This window comes from Piliocolobus tephrosceles, chromosome 21 (genome assembly GCF_002776525.5).
Source record: "Piliocolobus tephrosceles isolate RC106 chromosome 21, ASM277652v3, whole genome shotgun sequence".
NCBI classification, from domain to species: domain Eukaryota; kingdom Metazoa; phylum Chordata; class Mammalia; order Primates; family Cercopithecidae; genus Piliocolobus; species Piliocolobus tephrosceles.
In genome coordinates, this window is record NC_045454.1 from 2551039 (window position 1) to 2578213 (window position 27175).

The following is a 27175-nucleotide window of genomic DNA, read 5'->3' on the forward strand; positions in this document are numbered from 1 at the left end:
CAACCTCTGCCTCCCGGGTTCAAGTGATTCTCCTGCCTCAGCCTCCCGAGTAGCTGGGATTACAGGCGTGCACCACCACACCTGGCTAATTTTTGTATTTTTAGTAGAGATGGGGGTTTTACCATGTTGGCCAGGCTGGACTCGAACTTCTGACCTCAAGTGATCCACCTGCTGCACCCTCCCAAATACAGTATTCTGAGACAGACAAGTACAAGCCTGCTTTGAGTTTTGTTAGTTGGCACATCAACTAACATCAAAGAATAATAAGAAAGAAGAATTTGCTTTGCACCATGTGTGTGTGTGCCTGGTAACCAGGGAACTGTACTTTAAAAAGATGTAACCCAGGGAAATTGGCCAAAGCATAGATGTTGTCTCAGGACGGAAATGCTATGCCTGACCTCATGTGGGGTTTATCTGGGAACAGACTGGAGGAAGCTACATGCTCCCTCTTGCTCACACTGCACCACAAGTGCAGAGAGCTGGAGCTTGGATTCAAAGAATAAATAAAGATACACATTGTCAGAAAAGATGGATCTAGGCTATTTGGGGCCAAGAAAGGAAAAAGCATGAAGTCACTTAGGTCCAGTTTCCTGGAAGTCTAACGAATTTCCCTTCTCATAACACACAGGGGCCAGGGGTATGGTTCTATTCTCTTCAATCCTGTAGCCCCAGAACCTAGAACTGCTCTATTACCAACACTTGGCCCGTATTCCCCAAAGTACTTATTGTATAGAGGGTTGGGATGATGAGCTAAGTCTCTAAACGGTAGACTTTGACATTGAAAGATGGATTGGGCCACATTGTGAAGGGTTTCCATTCACTATCACATTGAGGAGTTGGAACTTTCCTTTATTCTGTAACGACAGACGCTTGATTCTGCGTGTAGTACTACAAGTTCCTGGGATGTGCTGATGAATGAAACAAGAGTCTTTTATTCAATAACGACAGATGCTTGATTCTGCATATAGTATTGCGACATGTTCCTGGGATGTGCTGATGAATGATACAAGATTCCTGCTCTCATGATGCTCACAGGCCAGCACAGGGAGAACAAAACAAGACAAAAAGAATGATGTGTGCACACACATGGCAGGAGCATGTGTAGGCTTGGAGAGCTCTAAAAGTTCTGTCTAAAACTCAACACAGGCCATGCACAGTGGCTCACGCCTGTAATCCCGGCACCTTGGGAGGCCGAGGCAGGTGGATCACCTGAGGTCGGGGGTTCAAAACCAGCCTCGCCAACATGGTGAAACCCCATCTCTACTAAAAATACAAAAATTAGCCGGGTATGGTGGTGGGCACCTGTAACGCCAGCTACTCTGGAGGTTGAGGCAGGAGACTTGCTTGAACCCGGGAGGCGGAGGTTACAGTGACCCAAGATTGAGCCACTGTACTCCAGCCTGGGTGACAAGAGTAAGACCCTGTCTCAAAAAAAAAAAAGTTGGCTGGGGTGCGTTGCTATGAATGTTGAAACAATGGAGGGAGGTGGGGCAGGCACCGTTTAAGGTCTGGCTTACCCGAAAGGCGATCTTCAAGAGACGTGAACAAGGACATAAGCCCCATGAAGACCTGAGGGAGGGGAGGAGGGGAGGTTGCAATGGGAGGAACAGCAACTTTTCAGGCCCAGAGGCAGGAGCAGACAGAGTCCAAGGACCAGGAAAATGGCCAGTGCCGCAGGCATGTGCTGAGTAGAGGGGAAATGGGCTGCTTCGGGCGAGAGCTGGGATTGCTTCATGCCTGTCTCTGCAGGCTGGATCGCTGTGGATTGACCCACGCCTGTTACCTGAAGATCTCCCAAATCCTTACGACCTCTCCCAGCCTGAAGTCTCTGAGCCTGGCAGGAAACGAGGTGACAGACCAGGGAGTGACGCCTCTCAGTGATGCTTTGAGGGTCTCCCAGTGCGCCCTGCAGAGGCTGACGTGAGTGCCACTTCCTTTCCACCGGGATTATCATAACTTCGATTCTCCAGTCATGGTGGGAGGGGAATGAGCAGATGCACAAACAGGGTGAGGAAGGAAGTTGGGACCTCCCGAGACTGCCCCAGTGTCGGGGTGTAAGAGTGACCTGATAAACATCTGTTCTTGCTGCCAAACTCTAAACGGGAGATACAAGGTGGAAGCGGGAATCAGCCGGATGGAAATTGAATAATGACCTTCCCTCCTGATAAAGCTCTCTTGGGCGTGAGGCTTATGTGTGCAGCTTACACTGTGGGTTAGTGAATGCTTGGCCCCATGACTGGACAGAGATGCCCACTTAGTCACTCAAAGAACGTGGGTGGGGGTCAGGCTCCCCTCTGCCTGGTAAAGTCCAGGCCAGAGCTCATGCATTCTGGGATTTTGGGCACAGAGAGTCTCAAAAAGGAGGGTCTGAGCAGAGCATCACCCAAAATCCCAATCCCACCACCTTCTCTGAAGACAAGGGAGCCCAGAGCAGGGATGAACCCAGGCCTGTGTTATTCTAGCAGAAATGCCTCCAAGTGGAAATGCGAGGGGTGGCAGTTCTGCACCCTGACACCTAAAGGGATATTACCTTTTTCCTTTTCCGTGTTAGTTTTGCTGCTGCCCAGGCTGAGTGCAGTGGTAAGATCCTAGCTCACTGCAGCCTCGACCTCTTGGGCCCAAGCGATCCTCCCACCTTGTCCTTCCGAAGTTCTGGGACTACAGGTGTGAGCCACCGCGCCTGGCCCAAAGGACATGACTTGCTTACTGATAACTGATCTAGGGAGGGAGGAGAAGCAGCAGCAGAGTTACAGCACCCACTATTCAATGCTTACTTAGCTGTGCCAAGCACTGCGCTAAAATCCCTCCAACCCTTCTTCACTGAGTTCTCAGAACAGGTCTACGGAGCAGGTGCTGTTGATAACCCAGTTGACAGATGACACAGCTTCGGAAAGGCTGTGTCACGTGTCCCACAGTTGGACGGTGCTTGGATGGTGATGCCGAGGGTCAAGGGTAGGTCCGATTCAGCTGAGCCACCCAGCGTGGCAGCCAGTATCCACGTGTGGCCAGCCAAATCTAAATTACATGGGGAAGTCAGTTTCCTCATCACACTAGACCCATGTCAAGAGCTCGGTAACCCTGTGGGGCTAGCAGCTCCCATTCTGGACAGCACAGCTCTAGGTGACCTTTAATCTTAGCTGGATGGCAGTGCTGGTGTCACCAATGAGACATCCCAGGCTTAGAAGGTGACGGGGTGTGGCCCCATCACACCCTGAGCTCTCAGTCTTGGGTGTCATATTCTCAACAGGAAGGGGCGTTCACTCCAAGTTCTTGTTACAGCAAAACGTGTATCACTCATGTAGCAGACTGTGTCTGGAATCACTTCAGTGCTACATAAAAAGCTGCTTAAATGGCCAGGTGTGGTGGCTCACGCCTAGAATCCCAGCACTTTGGGAGGCTGATGCGGGTGGATCACCTGAGGTCAGCAGTTCAAGACCAGCCTGGCCAATGTGGTGAAACGCCATCTCTACTAAAAATACAAAAAAATTAGTTGGGTGTGGTGGAGGGTGCCTGTAGTCCCAACTACTCAAGAGGCTGAGGCAGGAGACTGCTTGAACCCAGGAGGCAGAGGTTGCAGTGAGCCAAAGTCATTCCATTGTACTCTAGCAAGGGCAACAAGAGCGAAACTCCATCTCAAAAAAAAAAAAAAAAAAAACACTGCTTAAGCTTTGAAAAAGCAGACAGAGTATCTAGTTTATGTCGCTCTCTGTTCACCCAGCTGCAGTACAGTGGCATAATCACAGCTCACTGCAGCCCCTACCTCCCAGGCTCCAGGGATCCTCCTACCTCAGTTTCCCAAGTAGCTGGGACTATATGCATGTATCACCATGCCTGGCTAATTTGTTTTTGGACACAGGATCTTCATATGTTGCCCAGGCTGGTCTCGAACTCATGGGCTCAAGCAGTCCTCTCACCTCAGCCTCTCAAAGTGCTGGGATTACAAACATATAAGCCATGGTGCCCGGCCTAAGTGTACTTTTACATTGGAAAAATTGGCATGGTACAGTGGCTCACGCCTGTAATCCCAATACTTTGGGAGGCCAAGGCAGGTGGATCACCTGAGGTCAGGAGTTCGAGACCAGCATGACCAACATGGTGAAACCCTGTCTCTACTAGAAATACAAAAATTTGGCAAACATGCTGGTGCACGCCTATGATCCCAGCTACTCAGGAGGCTGAGGCAGGAGAATCATTTGAACCCGAGAGGCGGGGGTTGCAGTGAGCTGAGATCATGCCACTGCAGCCTGGGCAATAGTAAGATTCTGTCTCAAATAAATAAATAAAAATAAATAAATAAATTGGAAAAATTATTCATCTTGGCAAAGCCTTACATCATGGCCATGAGAGGACTGGAAATGGCCGAGGAGTGAGCAGACCCAGGTTGCCCAGCCATTCCCCGTTGTGACTGGCAGATCTAATCACTCACGATACTTAGAGTATTTTCTTGGGACTGATACGCTGGAGTTGAGTTTGCAAGTCAAAGGCACAGAGGATATGACTTCATATGTCTGCAAGGACATGCCAACTATGGGGGTGATACGTCTTTCCCCTCTTTGCGAAGGAGGGGGAGAGATGGAACTTGAAGAAGGCACCTCATCCTGTCCTCTCTGGCGCGCTTTCCTTGCAGACTGGAGGACTGTGGCATCACGGCCACGGGTTGCCAGAGGCTGGCCTCAGCCCTCGTCAACAACCGGAGCTTGACACACCTGTGCCTATCCAACAACGACCTGGGGAACGAAGGTGTGAATCTGCTGTGTCGATCCATGAGGCTTCCCCACTGTAGTCTGCGGAGGCTGATGTGAGTCTGTCTTGCTCCCCTGTGAGGACTTGCCAGCTTTCTAACATAGCGTGGTGTAGCTCTCAGCAGAAAGCAGTGGGGTGGGGTGTGGACATTGTCATGTGAAGGCACCTAGTATGTGCCGATTTCTGTTCACATCTCCTAGATTTCCTCCTTTCTTGGAAAATTCTGTGTCTGCCTTTGTGTTATCTTACAGTGGGAAGTCATTTGTTCAAGGACAGTCAGTTCTCATAATTGGAGGTCATCACGTTCTACAAAGTCACCCTTGAGCACTGAACCAGCCAACACAGAGCCATTGCCCCTGGGAGAGGTACAGGGTTAGCTTCCTGTGAACCTCTACTCACGTTTTCATCAGTCGAAAACTTTGTATTTCTTGTTTCCGTTCAATGGCTTTTACTTGATACACATTGTTCATTCATTAACATTGAGCGCATGACCAATGGCACCGTGACTCGTGCCTGACAAAGCCCAACTGACACAAGTGATGGAACTCACAGCCTCCCCACCCTCCCCAGCATTGGAGGGTACTTTGGCGCTATGCTAGGAGGTCATTTTAAACAACAGAATTGCAGCGGGGTGTGGTGGCTCACGCCTGTAATCCCAGCACTTTGGGAGGCTGAGGTCGGTGGATCACTTGAGCTCAGGAGTTCGAGATCAGCCTGGCCAACATGGCGAAACCCTGTCTCTACTAGAAATACAAAAATTAATCGGGTATGGTGGTGCATGCCTGTAAATCCCAGCTACTCAGGAGGCTGAGGCAGGAGAATCACTTGAACCTGCAAGGCGGAGGTGGCAGTGAGCCGAGATCACACTATTGAACTCCAGCCTGGGCAACAGAGTGAGATTCCATCACAAAAAAAAAAGAAAAATTGCCCACAAAAAGCACAAAAATCCAACAAACACGGCACTAAAGACCCTCACAAAGGACATTTGTTGACAGTGAAGAGCTGAAATCAGTTCAGCCTCCACTGGGAGCAACATGGGCGCCTGGAGACTCAAGTTCTCTGCTATGCATACATGTGTGTCCAGGAAGGACTGAGCACTCCCGGTGTTGATTTGGAGAATTACCAACACATTTTAGCAAGTAGGAAAATTCACAAATACAGAATCCATGAATAACGAGAATCAATTGTGTTGATTACTACTGCATTTATTCATTGCTAGTGATAGAGACAAATGCAGTTCTCATTTTATTTTTCCGTAAGTTATTGGGGTACAGGTGGTGGTTGGTGACATGAGTAAGTTCTTGATTTTTGAGACAGACTTGCTCTGTTGCCCAGGTTGGAGTTCAGTGGTGCGATCTCAGCTCACTGCAACCTCTTCCTCCCCTCCCAGGTTCAAGCGATTCTCCTGCCTCAGCCTCCCGAGTAGATGAGGATTACAGGCACGCACCACCATGCCCAGCTAATTTTTGTATTTTTAGTTGAGACAGGGTTTTGCCATGTTGTCCAGGCTGGTCTCAAACTCCTGACCTCAGGTGATCCGCCCACCTCGACCTCCCAAAGTGCTGAGATTACAGGCGTGAGTCACCATGCATGGCCAGGTTACATAAGTAAGTTCTTCGTGAGATTTTGGTGCACCCATCACCCAAGCAGTATACACTGCACCCTATTTGTAGTCTTTTATCCCTCATCCCTCTCCCACTCTTCCCCGCCAAGTCCCCAAAGTCCATTGTACCATTCTTAAGCTTTTGCATCCTCATAGCTTAGCTCCCACATATCAGTGAAAACATACAATCTTTGGTTTCCCATTCTTGAGTTACTTCACTTAGAATAATAGTCTCCAGTCTCATCCAGGTCGCTGCAAATGCTGTTAATTCATTCCTTTTTATGGCTGAGTAGTATTCCATCATATGTGTGTGTGAGATATGTATATGTATATATGTGTGTGTATATATATGTGTGTGTGTATATATGTATACACACACCATAGTTTCTTTATCTACTCATTGATACACACACACACACACACACACACACCCCATAGTTTCTTCATCCACTCACTGATGGATGGGCATTTGTGTTGGTTCCAAGATTTTGCAATTGTAAATTCTGCTACTATAAACATAAGGGTGCAAGTATCTGTTTCGAATGATGCCTTCTTTTTCTCTGGGTGGATACGCAGTAGTGGGATTACTGGATCAAACGGTAGGTCTATTTTTAGTTCTTTAAGGAATCTCCACCATGTTTTCCATAGCAGTTGGACTAATTTACTTTCCCACCAGCAGTGTAAATGTGTTCCCTCTTCACATCCACCCCAGCATCTACTGTGTTTTTTTGTTTGTTTATTTTTTGATCATGGCCGTTCTTGCAAGGGTGAGGGGGTATCACATTGTGGTTTTGATTTGCATTTCCCGAATTATTAGTGATGTTGAGCATTTATCATGTTTGTTGGCCATTTGTCTATCTTGAGAATTGTCTATTCATGTCCTTAGCCGGCTTTTTAATGGGATTGTTTTTTTCTTACTGATTTGAGTTCATCGTAGACTCTGGATATTAGTCCTTTGTCAGACGTGTAGACTGTGAAGATTTTCTCCCACTCTGTGGGTTGTCTGTTGATTCTGCTGACTGTTCCTTTTGCTGTGCAAAAGCTCTTTAGTTCAATTAAGTCCCAGCTACTTATCTTTGTTTTCATTGCATTCACTTTTGGGTTCTTGGTCATGAAATCCTTGCCTAAGCCAATGTCTCGAGGGTTTTTCCAGTATTATCCTCTAGAATTTTTAGAGTTTCAGGTCTTAGGTTTAAGTCTTTTTTTTTTTTTTTTTTTCTTTAAACAGAGTTTTGCTCTTGTCGCCCAGGCTGGAGTGCAGTGGCACGATCTCAGCTCACTGCAACCTCCGCCTCCCAAGTTCAAGTGATTGTCCTGCCTCAGCCTCCCCAGTAGCTGGTATTACAGGCGCCCATCACCACGCCCAGCTAATTTTTGTATTTTTAGTAGAGACAGGGTTTTGCCATGTAGGCCAGGCTGGTCTCAAACTCCTGATCTGCCCGCGTCAGCCTCCCAAAGTACTGGAATTACAGGTGTGAGCCACCGCACCTGGCCAGGTTTAAGTCTTTAATCCACCTTGAGTTGATTTTTGTATGAGATGAGAGATGAGGATCCAGTTTCATTCTCCTACATGTGGCTAACCAATTGTTTCAGCACCATTTGTCAAAAACGGTGTCCTTCCCGCCTTTAGGTTTTTGCTTGCTTTGTCAAAGATCAGTTGGCTGTAGGTATTTGGGTTTGTTTCTGGGTTCTCTATTCTGTTTCATTGGTCTGTGTGCCTATTTTTGTACCAGTACCATGCTGTTTTGGTGACTGTGCCTTACAGTTTGAAATCAGGTAGTGGGATACCTCCAGGTTTGTTCTTTTTGCTTAGTCTTGCTTTGGCCATGTGGGCTCTTTTTGGTTCCATTTGAATTTTAGAATTGTTTAATTCTGTGAGGAACGATGGTGGTATTGGGATTGCATTGAATTTTGTAGATTGCTTTTGGCAGTATGGTCATTTTCACAGTATTGATTCTACCCTTCCAGAAGCATGGGCTGTGTTTCCATTTGTTCATGTTGTCTATTTATTTCAGCAGTGTTTTGTAGTTTTCCTTGTAGAGGTCTTTTACCTGCTTGGTTAGGTATGTTCCCAGGTTGTGTTGTGTTGTGTTTTGTTTTGAAGCTGTTGTAAAAGGGGTTGAGTTCTTGATTTGATTCTCCACTAGGTTGCTGTTAGTGTATAGAAGAGCTATTAATCTGTGCACATTAATCTTGTATCCGGAAACTTGAATTCTTTTATCAGTTCTAGGAGCTTTCTGGGGGAGTCCATAAAGCTTTCAAGGTAAAGGATCATATCGTCAGCCAACAGTGACATTTTGACTTTCACTTTACTGCCTTGGATGCCCTTTCTTTCTCTTGTCTGATTACTCTGGCTAGGACTTCCAATATTATGTCAAAGAGGAGTAGTGAGAGTGGGCATCCTTGTCTTTGTTATGCACGCGCCTAAGTGAAGAGACATCCTGAACAGCCTAAGTGTGAGCAGCAGGACTGTTTATTCACTCAGGTGTAAGCGGGCTGAGTCCAAAAAGAGAGTCAGCGAAGGGTGGTGGGATTGGAGCTAGTTTTATAGGTTAGGGGTAAGCACTGGAAAGTTACAGTTTGGGGCCGTTTATTGTGGGCAGGGGAAGAATGTCACAAGGTACATTGTCACAAGGTGAGAGGGGTCACAGGGCACAATGTCACTAGGTTCATCAGTTAGGGTACAGCACGTTGCAGTGGTAGAATGCTCAAGGCTGGCTAATCAGCTAAGACAGGAGCTAGCTGTTTTTCTTTTTGTGGTTTTCCTGTTGTCTTAGACTTTCTGGCTCCAAGAGGCCTTCTGGATGTGCATGTGTGGATCACAGAGCTCACGATGGCTTGACCATGGTGCAGCCTGCTCAGAAGACCTCAGTCTCGTTCTAGTTCTCAGAGGGAATGCTTTCAACTTTTCCCTATTCAGTATTACGTTGTCTGTGGGTTTGTCATAGATAACTTTTATTACATTAAGGTATGTCCCTTGTATGCCAACTTGGCTGAGAGTTTTCATCATAAAAGGATGCTGGATTTTGTCAAATGCTTTTTCTGTATCTATTGAAATGATCATGTGATTTTTAATTCTGTTTATGTGGTGTATCACATTCATTGTACATGTTAAACCATCCCTGCTATGAAACCCACTTGATCATGGTGGATTATCTTTTTGATATGTTGTTGGATTCGGTTAGCTAGGATTTGGTTAAGGATTTTAGCATCTATGTTCATCAAGGATATCAGTTTGTAGTTTTCTTTTTTGGTTATGTCTTTTCCTGGTGTTGGTATTAGGGTGATGCTGACTTCATAGAATGAACTGGGGAGGGTTCCTTCTTCCTCTATCCTGTGGAATAGTGTCAAAAGGATTGGTACCAATTCTGGTACCGATTCTTCTGTGAATGTCTGGTAGAATTCTGTGAATCTGTCTGTTCTTAGACTTTTTTTTTTTTTTTTTTGAGATGGAGTCTTGCTCTGTGGCCCAGGCTGGAGTGCAGTGGCCGGATCTCAGCTCACTGCAAGCTCCGCCTCCCAGGTTTACGCCATTCTCCTGCCTCAGCCTCCCAAGTAGCTGGGACTACAGGCGTCCGCCACCTCGCCCGGCTAGTCTTTTTTATTTTTCAGTAGAGACGGGGATTCACGGTGTTAGCCAGGATGGTCTTGATCTCCTGACCTCGTGATCCGCCTGTATCGGCCTCCCAAAGTGCTGGGATTACAGGCTTGAGCCACCGCGCTTGGCCTGTTCTTAGACTTTTTTGTTGGTAATTTTTTAATTACCATTTCAATCTCACTGCTTATTATTGGTCTGTTGAGGATATCTAATTCTTCCTGATTTAAGCTAGGAGGGTTATATCTTTCTAGGAATTTATCCATCTCTTGTAGGTTTTCTAGTTTACGTGCATAAAGGTGTTCACAGTAGGCTTGAATTACCTTTTGTATTTCAGTGGTGTCAGCTGTAATATCTCCTGTTGGCTTTCTCAGTGAGGTTATTTGGATTTTCTCTTGTCATTTTGGTTAATCTTACCAACGGTCTTTGAATTGTACTTACCTTTTCAAAGAACCGGCTTTTTGTTTCATTTATCTTTTGTATTTTTTTGTTTCAGTTTCACTTAATTCTGCTCTGATCTTGGTTATTTCCTTTCTTCTGCTGGGTTTGGGTTTGGTTTGTTATTGTTGCTCTACTTCCTTGAGATGTGACCTCAGTGTCAGTTTGTGCTCTTTCAGTCATTTTGACGTCGGCGTTGAGGGCCATGAACTTTCCTGTTAGCACTGCCTTTGCTGTATCCCAGAGGTTTCGATCGATTGTGTCATTGTTGTTCAGTTTGAAGAATTTTTTAATTTCCATGTTGATTTCATTTTTGACCGAATGCTCATTCAGGAGCAGGTTATTTAATTTCCATGTGTTTGCATGGTTTTGAAGGTTCCTTTTGGAGTTGATGACCAGTTTTATTCCACTGTGGTCTGAGAGAGTGCTTGATATAATTGCAATTTTCTTAAATTTATTGAAGCTCATTCCATGGCCTGTTATGGTCTATCTTGGAGAAAGTTCCATGCACTGTTGATTAGAATGTGTATTCTGCAGTGGTTGGATGAAATGTTCTGTGAAGATCTGTTAAGTCCGTTTGTTCCAAAGTATAGTTTAAATCCATTGTTTCTTCGACTTTCTGCCTCATGACCTGTCTAGTGTTGTTAGTGGAGTATTGAAGGCCCCCACTATTATTGTGTTGCTGTCTATCTCACTTTTTAGGTCTATTAGTAACTGTTTTATGAATATAGGACCTCCAGTGTTGGGTGCATATATGTTTAGAATTGTGATATTTTCCTGTTGGACAGGCCTTTTTACCGTTATGTAATGTCCCTCTTTGTCTCCTTAACTGCTGTTGCTTTAAAGTTTGTTTCATCTGATCTAAGAATAGCTACCCCTGCTCGCTTTTGGTGTCCATTTGCATGAAATGCCTTTTTCTACCCCTTTACTTTGTTTATGTGAGTCTTTATGTGCTAGGTGAGTCTCCTGAAGGCAGCAGATGGCTGGTGAGTTCTTATTTATTCTGCATTCTGTATCTTTTAAGTGGAGCATTTAGGCCGTTTACATTCAATGTTAGGATTGAGACGTGAGGTACTGTTGAATTCATCGTTCTCTTTGTTGCCTGTGTACCTTGGGTTTTGTTTCTTGTTTTTTGTTTCTGCTTTTTAACTTGTATTTTTGTTTCATAGGTCCTGTGTGATTTATGCTTTAAAAGAGGTTCTGGCCGGGCGCGGTGGCTCAAGCCTGTAATCCCAGCACTTTGGGAGGCCGAGACGGGTGGATCACGAGGTCAGGAGATCGAGACCATCCTGGCTAACACGGTGAAACCCCGTCTCTACTAAAAAAATACAAAAAAACTAGCCGGGCGAGGTGGCGGGCGCCTGTAGTCCCAGCTACTCCGGAGGCTGAGGCAGGAGAATGGCATAAACCCGGGAGGCGGAGCTTGCAGTGAGCTGAGATCCGGCCACTGCACTCCAGTCCGGGCGACAGAGCGAGACTCCGCCTCAAAAAAAATAAATAAATAAATAAAAGAGGTTCTGTTTTGATGTGTTTCCAGGATTTGTTTCAAGATTTAGAGCTCCTTTTAGTGGAATCTTGGTAATGGCAAATTATCTCAGCATTTGTCTGAAAAAGACTATCTTTCCTTCATATAAGATGCTTAGTTTTGCTGGATACAAAATTCTTGCCTGATAATTGTTTTGTTTGAGGAGGCTGAAGATAGGGCCCCAATGGGTTTCTGTCAAGAAATCTACTGTTAATCTGATAGGGTTTCCTTCATAGGTTACCTGGTGCTTCTGTCTCACAGCTCTTAAGATTCCTTCCTTCATCTTAACTCTGGATAACCTGATGACATCGTGCCTAGGTAAAGATCTTTCTGTGATTAATTTCCTGGGTGTTCTTTGTGCTCTTGTATTTGGAGGTCTAGGTCTCTAGAAAGGCCAGGGAAGTTTTCCTCAATTATGCACCCAAATATGTTTTCCAGGCCTTTAGAATTCTTCTTGTTCTCAGGAATACCAATTATTCTTAGGTTTATATTTAACATAATCCCAGACTTCTTGGAGGCTTTGTTCATATTTTCTTATTCTTTTTTCTTTGTCTTTGTTGGATTGGATTGATTCAAAGACCTTGACTTCAAGCTCTGAATTTTTTTTTTTTTTTGAGACAGAGTCTCGCTCCGTCACCCAGGCTGGAGTGCAGTGTTGTAATCTCAGCTCACTGCAACCTCTGCCTGCTGGGCTCAAGCGATTCTCCTGCCTCAGCCTCCCAAGTAGCTGGGACTACAGGTACGTGCCACCACATCCAGCTAACTTTTTTTTTTTTTTTTTTTTTTGAGATGGAATTTTACTTTTGTTGCCCATGCTGGAGTGCAATGGCGTGATGTCGGCTCACTGCAACCTCTGCCTCCTGGGTTCAAGCAATTCTCCTGCCTTGGCCTCCCAAATAGCTGGGATGACAGGCATGCACCACCATGCCTGCCTAATTTTTTGTATTTTTGGTAGAGACGGGGTTTCTCCATGTTGGTCAGGCTGGTCTCGAACTTCCAACCTCAGGTGATCCACCTGCCTCAGCCACCCAAAGTGCTGTGATTACAGGCGTGAGCCATGGCGCCCAGCCTGTATTTTTAGTAGAGACAGGGTTTCACTATGTTGGCCAGGATGGTCTCACTCTCTTGACCTGGTGATCCTCCCACTTTGGCCTCCCAAAGTGCTGCTGGGATTACAGGTGTGAGCCACTGTGCCCAGCCTGAATTTCTTTCTTCTACTTGTTCAGTTCTATTGCTGAGACTTTCCAGAGCATTTTGCATTTCTAAAACTGTCCAGGCCGAGCGAGGTGGCTCATGCCTGTAATCCCAGCACTTTGGGAGGCCGAGGCAGGTGGATCATGAGGTCAGAGGATCAAGACCACAGTAAAACCCCGTCTTTACTAAAAATACAAAAAATTAGCCGGGTGTGGTGGTGGGTGCCTGTAGTCCCAGCTACTCGGGAGACTGAGGCAGGAGAATAGCGTGAACCTGGGAGGTGGAGCTTGCAGTGGGCCAAAATCATGCCACTGCACTCCAGCCTGGGCGACAGAGCAAGACACTGTCTGGAAAAAAAAAAAAAAAAAAAAATTTGTCCGAAGTTTCCTGATTTTTTATTGTATTTTCTTTAAGCTATTTCCTTAAATATTTCTCCCTTCGCTTGTATCATATTTCGGATTTCCTTGCATTGGGCTTCACATTTCTCTAATCCCTCCCTGATTAGCTTAATAACTAACCTCTTGAATTCTTTTTCAGGAAAATCAAGAATGTCTTCTTGGTTTGGATCCATTGCTGGTGAACTAGTGTGATTTTGGGGGGACGATAAACAGCCTTGTTTTGTCGTATTACCAGAGTTGGTTTTCTGGTTCCTTCTCATTTGGGTAGGTTCTGTCAGAGGGAAGGTCTTAAACCTGGCCAGGCGCAGTGGCTCACGCCTGTAATCCCAGCACTTTAGGTAGGCGGAGGCGGGCGGATCACAAGGTCAGGAGTTTGAGACCATCCTTGTCAATATCGTAAAACCGCATCTCTACTAAAAATACAAAAACTAGCCAGGCGTGGTGGCGCATGCCTGTAATCCCAGCTACTCAGGAGGCTGAGACAGCAGAATTGCTTGTGCCCAGGAGGCGGAGGCTGCAGTGAACTGAGAGCTTGCCCCACTGCACTCCAGCCTGGGTGACAGAGCAAGACTCCTCAAAAAAAAAAAAAAGAAAAAGAAAAAACAAATGTGACCCCCTCCTACACAGAAGCAGACTGGAGCTGGGAGGAGAGCAGCAGCTCACTTGAGGTCATGCCGGAGAATGAGTGTCCCGATCTTCTTTCCCGTGTGTGCGCCCACAGGCTGAATCGGTGCAACCTGGACACAGCTGGCTGTGGTTTTCTTGCACTTGCGCTGATGGGTAACGCGTGGCTGACGCACCTGAGCCTTAGCATGAACCCTGTGGAAGACAACGGCATGAAGCTTCTGTGCGAGGTCATGAGAGAACCATCTTGTCATCTCCAGGACCTGGAGTGAGTTTCCCATGGGTGTTGGGTCAACTCTATCATACAGGGGTCTGGAGTTCCTGAAAGGTCAAGAGATAGCAGCAGGGAGACTGGAACCAAAAACCGCTTTCAGGGTGAGCTCTGACACTCGTTTTTCTGACGGCACCCTAGGTAAGTTGAGGTGTGAACACCACGGTGAGCACGGAAAGGGCCAGGGGAGCCTCATGGGAGGAACCATGAGTTCTGAGTCACCCTTGTCCCTAAACATGGTCTGTTCCTCAGAGGAAGGCATCCTGCCCTACGTTCATCTTCAGTTATTTATTCATATGGAGAAGGGAGAGTGCTTGTCTCTTAATCTCTTTCCCTCTGGGGCTCAAATGTCTTCAGTCTTTGTGGAAATGTTTCTATTGAATAGGAATATCCCATCATTAAACAGACTGTGGAAAAAGTAAAAGAGCTCAGTGAGCACAAATCAATCTTCAGTCTCACAACCATGCAGTCGTCCCTGTTAGTGGTTTGAATGTCTTCGAGGTTCTTTGGTCCTAGATGCAAATGTGCATTTGATGGTTTACAAAGAAAGGATCGTAGTAGTTAGCACTTAATGCAACTTAATGCATTCTTTTTTTTATTTGTTTATTTATTGATTGACTCTTGCTCTGTTGCCCAGGCTGGAATGCAGTGGCATGATCTCGGCTCACTGCAACCTCCGCATACGGGGTTCGAGCAATTCTCCTGCCTTGGCCTCCTGAGTAGCTGGGATTTCAGGCGTGTGCTGCCATGCCTGGCTAATTTCTGTACTTTTAGTAGAGATGGAGTTTCACCATGTTGGCCAGGCTGGTCTCGAACTCCTGACCTCAGGCAATCCACCCACCTTGGCCTCCACAAGTGCTGGGATTACAGATGTGAGCCACCACACCCTGCCAAGCACTTAATGCATTCTTTTTTGTTTGTTTGTTTGAGATGGAGTCTTGCTCTGTCTCCTGGACTGGAGTGAAGTGGCCGGATCTCAGCTCACTGCAAGCTCTGCCTCCCAGGTTTACGCCATTCTCCTGCCTCAGCCTCCCGAGTAGCTGGGATTACAGGCGCCTGCCACCTCGCCTGGCTAGTTTTTTGTATTTTTTTTTTTAGTAGAGATGGGATTTCACCATGTTAGCCAGGATGGTCTCGATCTCCTGACCTCGTGATCCACCCGTCTCGGCCTCCCAAAGTGCTGGGATTACAGGCTTGAGCCACCGCACCCGGCCTTAATGCATTCTTAACATGTGGCAGGGAGAGCACTAAATATTTTGTATATCTAACCTCATGTAGTCTCACCACCCCCCATCATATCCAGTGGAGAACTAGAACTCCCAAGAAACCAAAACTTTTGGCATTGGTCTCACATTGCATCTGAGGATATGTCTATTATAATAGATGAAGTTCGGTGAGGTATTCCATTGAATGGTATATTCTTTAAAAATCTCTGGCCGGGTGCTGTGGCTCAAGCCTGTAATCCCAACACTTTGGTAGGCCAAGGCGGGTGGATCACAAAATCAGGAGATGGAGACAATCCTGGCTAACACAGTGAAACCCTGTCTCTACTAAAAATACAAAAAAAAAAAACAAAAAAAACCGGGCATGGTGGCAGTCACCAGTAGTCCAGCTACTCAGGAGGCTGAGGCAGGAGAATGACGTGAACCTGGAACCCGGGAGGTGGAGCTTGCAGTGAGCCAAGATGGCACCACTGCACTCCAGCCTGGGCAACAGAGCGAGACTCTGTTTCAAAAAAAAAAAAAAGAAAAAAAACAAAAAATCGCCTAAACTTTAAAAGTCTCCTAAAGCTGGACACGTACCTTATATCTAGTGTTTCCATCATGAGCATAAATGATTTCATTCTAAACCTTTGTGTACTTGGTAGCATCTGCGTATTCATTACAAAGGTAGAATTAATGGTCCATGAGTGAGGTATCCTTTTGAGATCTCTCTCTTCCCAAGAACAAAAGAAAGGATTTTGGTATGGATTCGAGTTCACAGACTTCTGAGTGCCCCCAAGTATTAATTCCACCATTTGTTTGAGTTGTTTCAAGCCCTACTTCTGCATGGTGTAGAATCTTAGTCAGTTAGAGACATCATTTTTTTGAGATGGCATTTAAGTGCTGGGAGGTTATCCGGATCCCTCCATCACCATTTATCCATGCTGGCACCAAAGACTGGGCCACCCTCAAGGGTTGGCCCTCACAACTGCATCTGGTTTTTCTGTTTTTTTTGTTTTGTTATGTTTTGTTTTGTTTGTGTTTGTGTTTTGTTTTTTTGAGACAGAGTTTCGCTCTTGTTGCCCAGGCTGGAGTGCAATGGCATAATCTCAGCTCCCTGCAGCGTCCGTCTCCCGGGTTCAAGCAATTCTCCTGCCTCAGCCTCCCGAGTAGCTTGGATTATAGGCACCTGTCACCACACCCAACTAATTTTTTGTATTTTTAGTAGAGATGGGGTTTCACCATGTTGGCCAAGCTGGTCTCAAACTCGTGACCTCAAGTGATCCACCCACCTCGGCCTCCCAAAGTACTGGGAACACAGGCATGAGCCACTGCACCCGGCTGCATCCCTCTTTATTCTTGACCCGATGGCTCCTGAAGATGGACCCTCCCAGCCACAGTGCTATCATTCTACCCTTAGCCCCCCAAGCTAAAGGTAGACTTGGAGGCTGTTTCAGTCATTTCTCCTGCGATAAACCATTCAGATGTTATTTTGGGGGCCACCCACCCCATTTTCCCCATTTTTCCTAGGAATACAAGCACAAAACTTCCGTTTTTGGATTCTAGACCTATCAGCATTTCAGTAACTTGCGTTCCCTTTTCTCTCCATCTCGGCTCTGTCAGAGGCTTTCCAATTTCTCCTCCTCCCTGCATTTCCCTCCTCCTCCCCCATGGAGAATCTTGACCTCATCTCCAAGTGGAAGCAAACTCTGCTATGCTCATTTCTTTTAAAGATACCTTCAGCCGGGCTGGGCATGGTGGCAGGCACCTGTAATCCCAGCTACTCGGGAGGCTGAGGCAGGAGAATTGCTTGAATCCAGGAGGTGGAGGTTGCAGTGAGCTGAGATCGTGCCACTGCACTCAAGCCTGGGCAACAGAATGAGACTTTGTCTTGAAAAAATAAAAATTAAAAATAGGCTGAGCACGGTGGCTCACACCTGTAATCCCAGCACTTTGGGAGGCTGAGGTGGGCTGCTCACCTGAGGTTGGGAGTTTGAGACCAGCTTTACTAACATGGAGAAACCCAGCCTGTACTAAAAATACAAAATTTGCTGGGCATAGTGGCGCATGCCTGTAATCCCAGCTACTTGGGAGGCTGAGGCAGGGAGAATCGCTTGAACCCAGGAGGGCGGAGGTTGCAGTGAGCCGAGATCATGCCATTGCACTCCAGCCTGGGCAACAAGAACAAAACGCCTTCTCAAAAAATAATAATAATAATTTAAAAAATAAAGATAACTTTGATCACACCAGACACTTCCCCGCCCTCCGCTGTCGTCCCTCTCTCGAGCCAACAGATAGCACATGGTCTAAGCCATTCACAGGAGTGGACAGAACGGTGGCCCATCAGGAAGGAATAAAGGAAATTGCAGTTGATGCTGCTGAACCTTCTCCCGCTGTTTCACTTTCCTGGAGCGAAGCAGACCAGCTCTATTTCCCGCCTCTTGCAGGTTGGTAAAGTGTCATCTCACTGCCGCGTGCTGCGAGAGTCTGTCCTGTGTGATCTCAAGGAGCAGACACCTGAAGAGCTTGGACCTCACGGACAATGCCCTGGGTGACGGTGGGGTCACTGCGCTGTGCGAGGGGCTGAAGCAGAAGAAAAGCGTTCTAACGAGACTTGGGTAACTTCCTGGGGCACCTGTTTGCGGGCAGGGCTGGGAGGAGCGGGGGGACCCCAGCGTGAGGTTGCTTGAACAAGGATGATGATCTGGTTTCCATAAGTCCATCAAGTTAGATGGAGGGCAACCTTTGCAGCACCACAGATCTGGGTGTGAGTTCCAGCCCGGCTCCTACGGATGAGACGGAGGAAGTGGCAAATGCTTGGGAATAAGGTCTTGAGGTAGAAAACCCTCAGCTGCCCGTTGAACAACCCCTGTGTGCTAGTCCTGGTGCTAAGTGCCAGAAGTATGGAAGTGAAAAGACCTCGGTGTTGTAGTGTGAACAGTCTAGAGACAAAGACGGGCAGAAAGCACGTGATGACCTGAGTGGTCCTTAATACTTCTTTGAGCATCAGAACCACCCGGGGGCTTAAGACAGACCTCCGGTATGGTGGACTATGGTTCAGCCGTAAAAAGGAAAGTGCTGAGGCCGGGCGCAGTGGCTCATGCCTGTAACCCCAGCACTTTGGGAGGCCGAGGCGGGTGGATCACTTGAGGTCAGGAGTTCAAGACCAGCTGGACCAACATAGGGAAACCCTGTCTCTACTAAAAATATAAAAATTAGCCAGGCGTGGTGGTACATGCCTGTAATCCCAGCTACTCAGGAGGCCGAAGTAGGAGAATCGCTTGAACCCGGGAGGTGGAGGTTGCAGTGAGCCGAGACCGTGCCACTGCACTCCAGACTGGGTGACAGAGCTAGACTCTGTCTCAAAAAAAGAAAGGGAAGTCCTGCTATGTGCCACCACATGGATGAGCCTTGAAAACAAGCCAGCCACCAAAGGTCACATGGTGTATAATTCCATTTGTATAAAATACCCAAAATAGTCAAATTCATGCAGAAAGTAGAGAGGTCGCCAGGGCTAGAGGGAATGGGAAATAGAAGGGGGACAACTAAATGGGTCTGGGGTTTCCTTCCGGCGCGATGGAAACAGTCTGGAAGCTAGTAGAGGTGGCTGCACCGCACTGTGAACTACTCTGGAATAGAATGTTTGCTACTACGTGTGAGCACTGACCATCCACTAGTCTTGTATGTATGCTGCTTGTAACTCTCGGTGGCACTGGGGGGTCACATTCCTATTGTGTTCAGAGGCATTAATCTGGGCATCCCCCAAACTTTTTTTTTTTTTTTTTTTGTGACAGAGTCTCTGTCACCCAGGCTGGAGTGCAGTGGCACGATCTCAGCTCACTGCAACCTCCACCTTCCCGGTTCAAGCCTCAGCCTCTTGAGTAGCTGGGGCTCCAGGCACCCGCCACCATGCCCGGCTAATTTTCTTTTAATACATATAGTAGAGATGAGGTTTCACCATGTTGGCCAGGCTGCTTTTAAACTTCTGACCTCAAGTGATCCGCCGGCCTCAGCCTCCCAAGTGCTGGAATGACAGGCGTGAGCCACCGCGCCTGGCCAGGACCCCTTTCCTTCTTGAAGTCACGCATTGTTCTTCAAGTTCACGCCTTGATTCTCTGTCCCCTCAACTTCTTTCTGTGTGGTCATGCCCCTTCTTTAGTTCCCCTTCTATCTAGCTTTGTGTTTTATTTTTACAATTTTATTAAACTTTATCTTATTTCTTATTAAATCAAGGCTTATTTATCTTACTATAATACCATCACTTATCTTTTGGCTCCATGTTCTATTTTTCTTTTTCTGTATTTTTTGTTGTTGTTTTTTGAGACAGAGTCTCCCTCTGTTGCCCAGGCTGGAGTGAGTGGCGCAATCTCGGCTCACCGCAAGCTCCACCTCCCGGGTTTACGCCATTCTCCTGCCTCAGCCTCCCGAGTAGCTGGGACTACAGGCGCCTGCCACCTCGCCCGGCTAGTGGTTTTTTTTTTTTTTTTTTTTGTATTTTTAGTAGAGACGGGGTTTCACCGTGTTAGCCAGGATGGTCTCGATCTCCTGACCTCGTGATCCGCCCATCTCGGCCTCCCAAAGTGCTGGGATTACAGGCGTGAGCCACCGCGCCCGGCCTCAGGTGAACTATTTCATAGCAACTTATGGATTTTGACATTCCGCCCCAAAATAACCAGCGTGCTCCCCTCAAAATAGGAGAACACTCCTATATAATGCTGTTATCATATTTAATGAGGTCCCTTGGCTTTCTGTTGCTCTTAAGGTGAAATTCTAAACCCTTAGTATGACCTACGTGCCCAGCCTCTACTCTCACCACTGTCTGTGGCTCTGCTCTGGCCTCTAGTCATCTTTGTTTCTCACATGTGTCCCCTTCTTTCCACAAGCACCGTGTAGAGGTGATTTTTTGTATCCATGTATTTGTCAATGTCCTTCCTGCCTTCTCACCTTTCTTCAGGTGCTGTGCTGCTTTCTCTGCAGATCTGTGTTCCTGGTTACGTTCCCTTGCGACAGGCACGCTCAGCCTTTCTTTCATTGTCTTCCACAACTCTACTTGGAGTTACCCGCCTTTCCTCAAAGTGAGAACCAAGCACAGTTGCTTTACCTGGGAACTCGTTAGAAATGCAAATATCTGGCCGGGCGCGGTGGCTCACACCTGTGATTCCAGCACTTTGGGAGGCTGAGGCAGGTGGATCATCTGAGGTCAGGAGTTCAAGACCAGCCTGGCCAACATGATGAAACCCCGTTTCTACTAAAAACACAAAAAAGTAGCCAGGCTTGGTGGCGTGTGCCTGTAATCCCAGCTACTCGGGAGGCTGAGGCAGGAGAATCGCTTGAACCCCAGAGGTGGAGGTTGCAGGGAGTCAACATTGCACCACTGCACTCCAGCCTGGGCAACGAGTGAAATGCCATCTCAAAAACAAAAAAACAAATATTTGGGTCTTTCATCCGAACAACTAAACAAAAACTGGGAGGCAGAGCCCACCACTTTTTTTTTCCCAAAGGAAAAGTATCAAGGTGAAATTCATATAGGTTGAAGGAAGGATCCATCATTGATCTTTGGGGTTATTTCCTGGGTGTCCTGACCCTGCAGGTTGAAGGCATGTGGATTGACTTCTGATTGCTGTGAGGCACTCTCCTTGGCCCTTTCTTGCAACCAGCACCTGACCAGTCTAAACCTGGTGCAGAATAACTTCAGTCCCAAAGGAATGATGAAGCTGTGTTCGGCCTTTGCCTGTCCCACATCTAACCTACAAATAATTGGGTAAGTCCCCAGCAATTGTCTTCTGAAACACAGACCTGCTTCTATTCCAGGCTTGTTAGCTGGTAGAGAAGCAGTTCAGGGGAAAAGTTGAGTCATGGCTTGGCAGCCAGATTTTACTCTGTTGGTGAGTGACCACTACGTTCTGAGTACCATGCTGGATGCTGGAGATACAGGAATACGGGAGATAGAAGCCAGGTGCCTAATATCATGGAGCTTACTTCTGAGTATGTTGGAAAGGGAACAGAAAGAACATTATAAATGTTTATGCTGAAAAACTAGAATTGCTGTATGATCCAGCAATCTTACTTCTGAGTATGTACCCAAAAGAAGTAAAAGCAAGATCTCAGATTTCACACCCATGTTCATAGCAGCCTAATTCACAATAATGGCCAAGAGGTGGAAGTAACGCAGGCGTTCATGGATAAAAGGATAAACATAATGTGGTCTCTACCTACAATGGAATTGTATTCAGCCTTAAGAAGAAAATTATGGTCGGGCACGGTGGCTCGAGCCTGTAATCCCAGCGCTGTGGGAGGCCTAGTCGGGCAGATCACGAGGTCAGGAGATGGAGACCATCCTGGCTAACACAGTGAAACCTCGTCTCTACTAAAAAATACAAAAAACTAGCCAGGCGAGGTGGCAGGCGCCTGTAGTCCCAGCTACTCAGGAGGCTGAGGCAGGAGAATAGCATGAACCCGGGAGGCGGAGCTTGCAGTAAGCCAAGATGGCGCCACTGCACTCCAGCTGGGTGACAGAGTGAGACTCCACCTCAAAAAAAAAAAAAGAAAATTCTGACGCATACTACATGATGGAATCTTGACATGCCAAGTAGAATAAGCCAGTCCTAAAAAGACAAATACTGTAGACTTCTACCTCTATGAGGTACGTAGAAGAGTGAAATTCATAGAGACAGAATGGTGATTTCCAAAGGATTGGGGTGAGAGGTTGGGGAGTTGTGTAACAGGTGCAGAGTTTGTGGTTTGCAAGATGAAGAATTCTGGCGATAGATGGTTGTGGTGATGGTTGCACAGCCGTGTGAATGTACTTAACACCACTGAACAGTTCACCTAGCAGAAAATTTATTCAGTAGCTCACATACAACATTTCAGCCTCCCCTCTCACTCCTTGTACAAGTCTGGAAGGCTGAGTTGGTGGAGTTCACAGAAGTTCTTTAGGACCATCTCTTAAGACTAGAAGTTTATTTCATGAGAAAGTGGCAGTTCATTGATGTCTTCAGTGTTTAGTGGTAGAAAACGCATTTGTCATTTAGGACCTCATATTCGTAGACAAACAGGAGTTCAGAGATACCCCTGAACATGAAGGAACACAGTTGTACTTGAAGGGAGTAAAATCTTGACTGGAGAAATACACAGCTGGTAGCATTGATAGCCCATTTGAGGTTGGTTGTGGTGTATTTATGTATTTTACTTTAAGTTTTTTGAGATGGAGTCTCACTCTGTTGCCCATGCTGGAGTGCGGTGGTGCGATCTTAGCTCACTGCAACCTCCGCCTCCTGGGTTCAAGCAATTCTCCTGCCTTAGCCTCCTGAGTGGTGGGGATTATAGGTACATGCCATCACATCCGGCTAATTTCTACATTTTTAGTAAAGACGGGTTTTCACCATGTTGGCCAGGCTGGTCTCAAACTCCTGACCTCATATGATCCACCAGCCTCAGCCTCCCAAAGTGCTAAATGACAGGCATGAGCCACCACACCCGACCTCCTTGTGGTATATTTTTAATCAATAGAAAATTTCTCAGTTGAGTAACTGTTTTCCCCGGTATGGTCCAGCTGATGGCAGTTGAGTTGATCCAGCAGGTTTCAAATTCTAACACATGAGTATAACCAGGAAGAAGTCAAAAGTGGCTGTGGTAGACCCTGGAATCATAGGAGGAAAATGAAGACAGGCTGGGGAAGATGGATTAAGAAACATGGCTCAATGAATCTGGGAGTCTTGGTGTGGTCAGAACTGTTACAGTGACAAAATGAGCTGAAAAGGTGTGGAGTACTGTCAAAAGAATGTGTTTGTATCCTTGACTTACCAGGTATGATAGCTGTTGACAAGATCAGTGGTGACTGGGACTTAGTAGTTGAAGTAGGATAGAAGTCAGACCTAGATTTACTGATCTGTTGTGGCTCTGTTTCCCCATCTGTGAAATGGGGGTGGTGCTATGTATCTATTTAAATATGTTTATTTCTCCTCTAGTAGACTGTAAGCTTGGTAAGGGTGGGAACTTTGCCTTGTCCATCCCTATACGGGAAGTCCTCATTTAATGTCATGGATACATTCTTAGAAACTGACTTTAAGCAAAACGACATATAATGAAATCAGTGTTTTCTCATGGTTATAACAATGACTGTGGGCCAGGTGCGGTGGCTCAAGCCTGTAATCCCAGCACTTTGGGAGGCCGAGACGGGCGGATCACAAGGTCAGGAGATTGAGACCATCCTGGCTAACACGGTGAAACCCCGTCTCTACTAAAATACAAAAAACTAGCCGGGCGAGATGGCGGGCGCCTGTAGTCCCAGCTATTTGGGAGGCTGAGGCAGGAGAATAGCGTGAACCCAGGAGACGGAGCTTGCAGTGAGCTGAGATCTGGCCACTGCACTCCAGCCTGGGCTACAGAGCGAGACTCCTCTAAAAAAAAAAAAAAAAAAATGACTGTGAAGAAAATGACGTTCTTTGAGAATCTGCTGTAGTAGTTTTGCTTAAAGTCACTGTTTCCAAGAACCTATCAGTGACATTAAGGGAGAACTTACTGTACCTTCCCAAACCCTGTAACAGGACCTGGCACAGAGACTCTAAGGAATTTATGAATGGACTGAAGGATCCTGCCTGCATCTTAGGACTGTTGTGAGGAGCAGATGCCTTTAAAAGCTCAGCATAGTATCTGACATGTCCAAGTTTCTTTATATACAGAGAATTACTTTTATTCTATAGGGAACATGCTACTGTTATCAAGCAAAATTGGCTCACTGCCTGATGTGCTAGAGGCCAGTACTGTGACATTGGAATTTTGACGGGGAAAAAAAAGCCCTATACTGCAGATCAGCTCACAAGGAGACAGGAGTCAAGCTCAAATCTCTCTCCCCATGCTGGCTTCAAGGCAGTATTTTTATGAGAAAAGGTTCAGGAAGTAGATTCTGAGATTAGTAGGTGATTGGAAGAAAACGGGAGATCTGGAAGGTCCTTGGGCATGTGTAATTATCTATTCATGCTACCTCATGGGTTGCATGTGCCAATTTAGGGAGAGTTAGTATAAAACCTGGTGGAAATTCAGGCTGTGACATCAGCAAGCTCATTCTCTGCAAACTCTAGCCTGCCATACTTTTTCTAGCCGATCTCAGCCAGTTGTTTCATAAGTAGAGTGGGGAGTCTCCATGTTTCAGCAAGCTGTTTCTTTTATTGTCTGCCATCCTGCAAACTCAAGAATTTGTTAGTCATTGGTTTCTTTAACTCTTTTAACTACTGTTCCTTAAGAGTACAAGAAAAGGTTTGAGATCCTTGATGAGGCTTCCAGGAATTTTGAGGAAGGGAGAAGAGTCAAAAGCAACATCTCAGTAGTGAGTCCTCTCTCTGTCTCCCCAGGCTGTGGAAATGGCAGTACCCTGTGCAAATAAAGAAGCTGCTGGAGGAAGTGCAGCTGCTCAAGCCCCGAATTGTAATTGATGGTAGTTGGCATTCTTTTGATGAAGATGACCGGTACTGGTGGAAAAACTGAAGATACGGAAACCTGCCCCACTCACACCCATCTAATGGAGGAACTTTAAATGCTGTTTGCTCAGAGCAAGCCATGCCCCTGGGAGTTCCTTCTCAAAGATGGAGAATGATTTCTGATTCTCACGAAGCTCTCAATGGTAGTGATTCTTTGTTCAATATACCTTGGTTACTGGATTTGAAGGCTGGAGACCTTCAAGTCACAGGACTGAGTATCTGAAATGTCAGTCCTACCTCAGAGCATACAGAGGGAATGAAATAAACACAGAGCATTTGGAAAAGGTGTCAAGTAGTGGTTTTCTTAACTAGTGCGGATATGGTTTAGGAGCAGAGAGGTTAGGAGGACCTAGATCTTTAAAAGCAGCCCCTGAATTTGGGTACCACAACTAGTGGTGTTTGTTTTTTGTTTTGTTTTGGTTTTTGTTTGAGACAGTTTTGCTCTGTCACCCAGGCTAGAGTGCAGTGGTGTGATCTCTGCTCACTGCAAGCTCCGCCTCCTGGGTTCACGCCACTCTCCTGTCTCAGCCTCCCGAGTAGCTGGGACTACAGGGGCCCGCCACCACACCCGGCTAATTTTTTTGTATTTTTAGTAGAGATGGGGTTTCACCATGTTAGCCAGGATGGTCTCGATCTCCTGACCTCGTGATTCGCCCACCTCAGCCTCCCAAAGTGCTGGGATTACAGGCGTGAGCCACCGCACCTGGCCAACTACTGGTTTTTTAAAGCACATACCTGAATACCAAAGGATGGTGTTACTGTCACTCAATATCTGAACTATAAACATAAAGTCGAATTTATTCCTTAGTGTAATGAAAACTTGGTCTACCACAGTCTCTCTGAGTAGAGCAGACTTCTGATCTTTGTAAGCAGGAATTTGGGGAGGGTACAGAATGAGGTTAAACCTTGAAGGTATAAGGTAGCCTGTGGTTACTCAGGTGAGGCTGATTGGTACAGGTGTGTTATTCAGAGTGCATCCCTTCCTGACTGGCTGAATTTTAGATGCAAAGAGCAACTGTTAGTTGGCCTGCAAAAAAGCATGTTCACTGAGGTAAGTTGTCTTGGATCCATTGAATGGATTTCAACCTGTCTAGGTAGTTATTTATTACCATGGCTGCAGAACCATCGGTCTATTCCTAGAAGAGTGGAAAACTCTTACATTCTTGCCAAAATGTACTTCTTATGATTTATTGTATTTATTTCTCTCATCCATGATGACGATGAATGATGATATCTAACACAGCCCTTGCTGTATACCATGCCCTGTCCTAAGCAGTATGAATTACTTATTTGATCTTTATAACACCTTAGAGGTAAGGATATTTCTTGCTTCCATCTTACAGATGAGGACATTGAGGTACAGAAAATAACAGTGCACAGCAAGCCCAGACGCAGTGGCTCACACCTGTAATGCCAGCACTTTGGGAGGCGGAGGCAGGTGGAATACCTGAGATCGGTGGTTTGAGACCAACCTGGCCAACATGGTGAAACCCCGTCTCTACCAAAAATACAAAAATTAGCCCAGTGTGGTGGCTCGTGCCTGTAATCTCACCTACTTGGGAGGCTGAGGCAGGAGAATCACCCAAACCCGGGAGGTGGAGGTTGCAGTGCGCCGAGATCATGCCACTGCACTCCAGCCTGAGTGACAGAGTGAGACTCCATCTAAAAAAAAAAAGGAATGCACAGCCAGTAAGTAGCAGAGCTGCCGTTCAGACCCAGGAAATCCATTTCTGGGGTTCACTCTACTAACTGAAATGTTGCCTCTACCATACAACCACCTTCCACGAGCCACTCACTGTACTGTGTGTAAATCTATAACTTCAGCAACCCCTTTCAAACTGGGGAATGTTTTAGCATCATTCCCTGTTAGCATATATTAGACAAGGACTGGCATGCCCCCTTTTCTGCTCCCATTGCAATGCAGCTAGTAAAGTTTATATCAGGAGAAATGGCAACTCTGCAGTTTATTTGTTCTTCTAAGCATTGTCTTCAACGTATGGTTTCTTCGCAGGAATACTTTTTAAATACTTGGCGTGTTCTGGGAGTGTTTGTTTATAAAATACTTGGACATTGGACCAGTGTGATGGGGTTTACGAGGTGAATGGA

General features: G+C 46.4%; 1 protein-coding gene across 1 annotated transcript in view; it reads left to right on the forward strand.

Moving 5' to 3' along the window:
- NLRP5 (NLR family pyrin domain containing 5) overlaps positions 1–25076 on the forward strand; it is a 50973-nt gene extending 25897 nt beyond the window's left edge. The window contains exons 8-13 of the mRNA XM_026457574.1: positions 1750–1920; positions 4628–4798; positions 14218–14388; positions 18041–18211; positions 21184–21354; positions 24944–25076. Coding sequence (XP_026313359.1) covers positions 1750–1920; positions 4628–4798; positions 14218–14388; positions 18041–18211; positions 21184–21354; positions 24944–25076 — 988 coding nt within the window. The remainder of the gene's footprint in view (positions 1–1749; positions 1921–4627; positions 4799–14217; positions 14389–18040; positions 18212–21183; positions 21355–24943) is intronic.
- Positions 25077–27175: the final 2099 nt, after the last annotated feature.